At 27.0% G+C, this 3206-nt stretch overlaps 1 protein-coding gene across 1 annotated transcript in view; it reads right to left on the bottom strand.

The window, feature by feature from the left end:
• LOC107618955 (chaperone protein dnaJ 8, chloroplastic) overlaps positions 1-524 on the bottom strand; it is a gene marked incomplete at its 5' end in the record, with an annotated part of 2074 nt that extends 1550 nt beyond the window's left edge. Inside the window, 1 exon segment of the mRNA XM_016321150.1 lies at positions 177-524. Within this exon segment, the coding sequence (XP_016176636.1) occupies positions 177-392 (216 nt within the window).

Genomic DNA, 3206 nt, shown 5'->3' with positions numbered 1-3206 from the left:
CTCACTTGAACTTAATCAAATAATAACATGAGAAATTATCATCAGATGACATGTAAAGACTTAATTTGCATCATAACAAAAACACACAAAATATTTCTCTCATTTAGTTAAAAAATTGATGAAAAATGAAAAGAACAAAAGATAAGAATTGAAGGAAGAAAGAGAAGCAAACTAACCTTCAAAGCAAGTTGTCTGAAAGCCTTTCTAACTTCAGATTCAGATGCATCAGGTTGAATCCTTAAGGTCTTATAAGGATCTGCTACAGAAGAAGAAGAGCATGAAATCCTAAACTTGTTCATCTTCTTTCCTTTGTTTCCTTTGAATTGTTTCATCCATGAAGAAGATGATGACCCTTTTCCACCAACAACCCCAGCAACTGAAGCAGCAGCCATTGAAACTCTTAAAAGAAACCTCAACAGATGTCCAAAAACCACAAATATGAAACACCCCAACAGAAAACTATGACGACCCACAAAAACTTTGGGTATAAATAACACAACTTTGGTCTAAAGTTCTTTTTTTTTTAAAAGGGCAAGTAGAGTTGAAATAGTAGCTTCACTCTTGTTGAATTATTTAAGGCTCAATAATTGTGGAATTGATCAAATGGATGCTTTGAAACACTATTAAGTAAGAATAGAAAAATGGAAGGGAGTGGATTTGTTTATATAGTATAGTGTGAAATAAAATAAATAATAAATAATGATGAAGAAAGAAAAGGAATCTGAGGTGGAATTGGGAATGCAAGCACGGTTCTTATCCATTGAGTCTTATTGTGGAGTGACGTGTAACTTCGTATTTTGTGGAGAAGACAGAAATTATAGGCACTTATCTCTTGTGTTATGACTCTGTCTATTTTATTTTTATTTTTATTTTTTCTTCTGAAATTAAGTGAGAGTTAAGTGGCAAAATTTACTATAGATATAAAAAAATTAATAAATTAAATTTTTAAATCGATATAAATTAATATTTTTTATAAAAAATTACTACAATATCCCTATTATAAAACACAACTAAAATATCCCTATATATATATATATATTGAAAACTTTAAATTCTAACCCTATAACGATAGAGAAGAAAATGACTAGAATTTAGGATTCTCAAAATTAATATATATAATAAGAGTATTTTAATCATTTTATATAATAGAGATATTGTAATCATTTTTTATAAAAAATAATATTAATTTAGACAGATTCAAAATTTGATTCACTATTTTTAGGTCAAATTAATTTGTCTGACCTAATTTTGACAAAAATAACATAATTTAAGTGATTATATGTGTTAAATTTTAATTATTAAATAAGACGTTTTCTGTGTCTTTATAGGAGCATCCCATAGAAATAAGTACGGTTTTAAGTTATTAAAAAACGGGAAAAACATTATTAACTAAATTTTTATAATTTATAAGGTGAAAAAATTTTAGAATTAGGACTAGGTAAAAAATTTAGATACGAGAAAAATGGGAAAGGATCAAAGGAGAGAGAGAAAAACAGCACATGAAAAAGGCAAAAGAAAAGAACAAAAGATGATAAAAAAAGGTGAGAGATTCTTGGATTATCCTTTATCTTTACTCTCTATTTTTTTGAAGGATATGATGTTATTTACTTGGTCTGAATTGGAAGACTGTTGTTTTGGATTATTTGTTTATTATTCACTGAATGAAGCATATAATATTGGATATCCCTTCCACCTCTATTGCCATTAATTCACTATTTATTATCCCTTTTACTTCTCTCAATTTATCTTTTTGGTGCAACAAATTTATAGTAGTTGGCAATTTGGTCATATTAGGCTATGCCATTTCTTCAAAATATCTAACTAAATGCCATTATTCTTGAAGAGAAATCTAATTAAATGTCAATGAAAATAAAATAACAAAAAAAATGAAGGAGCTGAAAATAAAAAAAAAACAGATACACACACATCCATATATGAGACAAATATGATGATTTAAATTATCTTTTTTTTCAGATAAAATAAACGTTTTATTTATGATCATGACTACTTCGAATGAGTGAAACACATTTTATAACGTGAACGATATTTAATATTTTAGTGAAAATTGCAACTATTTTGTGAAGACTACTAGCCACTCTCATGTTTCGTTAAATAGATATTTCTTATAAGTCCATATCAAATCGCCATTTCAATATCATTGTATATTCAAATTTTCATTTGCGGTGGATTTATGGTTTTGTGAAAATTAGAATCTTAATTTCTTTACAAATCATAAGGCCATTATTATTTTATTATGACAGTCACTATTAAGGTTGTGTTTGTTTACAGAGACAGATAGGAACACATAATCATATTTGACAAAAGAGATGTGAACAAAAATAATGTGTCTAGAGACATTGAATTAGTGTATTTTGTATCAATTCTGATAGGAAAGACACAAAAACATTAACAAAAGACATAACTTATTTTTTATTTTTTATTTTTTTTTATTATTTTTATTAATTTTTCATAATTATATTTTATATTTTATATTTTTTATCTTAAATTTTTTAAATAAAAAAAATTATAAAAAATGAGAATAAATTGGATTTTCATAATTTATTCTAATTTTTTATCAAACAAAATACAAAAACACAAAAATTTGTGTCTCTATCTTTCAAGATCTTATCTTATCCTATTCTGAATATTTTATCCTGTTCTGAGAAACAAACACGATCTAAAAGCATCGTCTTAGATAAAGGTTAAAAATAAATAAATTAAAAAAAAAAGCCAAAAAGAGAGTTTACAAGCTAAAAATGTTGCGAGAAATGAAAGGTTTCAGAATTGAGATGATTGCAAAAAGAGGGAGGTGGCAGTAGCACTTTACACGTGTTGAATATTAACGCGACAATAGAGAGAGAATCAGTTGTAAGTTAATGCGCGTTCAGAACTAAGAAGATCCGATGCGATACGATAAGACCAGAAACACTAGCGGATAAGGGGTTCCTTCAGATTGGACACGTGGCAACCATGCAACCATCATCGCATCTATATATATCTCCCTTCTCTGCTTATCTCTTCCGTTTTATTCGGCACAGGCTTATCAGTTAATTTGCAACTTCTTTAAATGTAATTCTATCGACTCTGAAAACATTTTTCATTTATTAAATATGGAAATGAATTCTCTCGATTGTTAAAAAATAATTGAGAATGTAAAATATAATTTCTAATTTTTTAACTTTTTATATTTATTTATAGTCTCACTT

This window comes from Arachis ipaensis, chromosome B09 (assembly GCF_000816755.2).
Source record: "Arachis ipaensis cultivar K30076 chromosome B09, Araip1.1, whole genome shotgun sequence".
NCBI lineage: Eukaryota > Viridiplantae > Streptophyta > Magnoliopsida > Fabales > Fabaceae > Arachis > Arachis ipaensis.
Note: the sequence above shows the minus strand (reverse complement) of the source record. Positions and strands in the feature narration are given on the sequence as shown.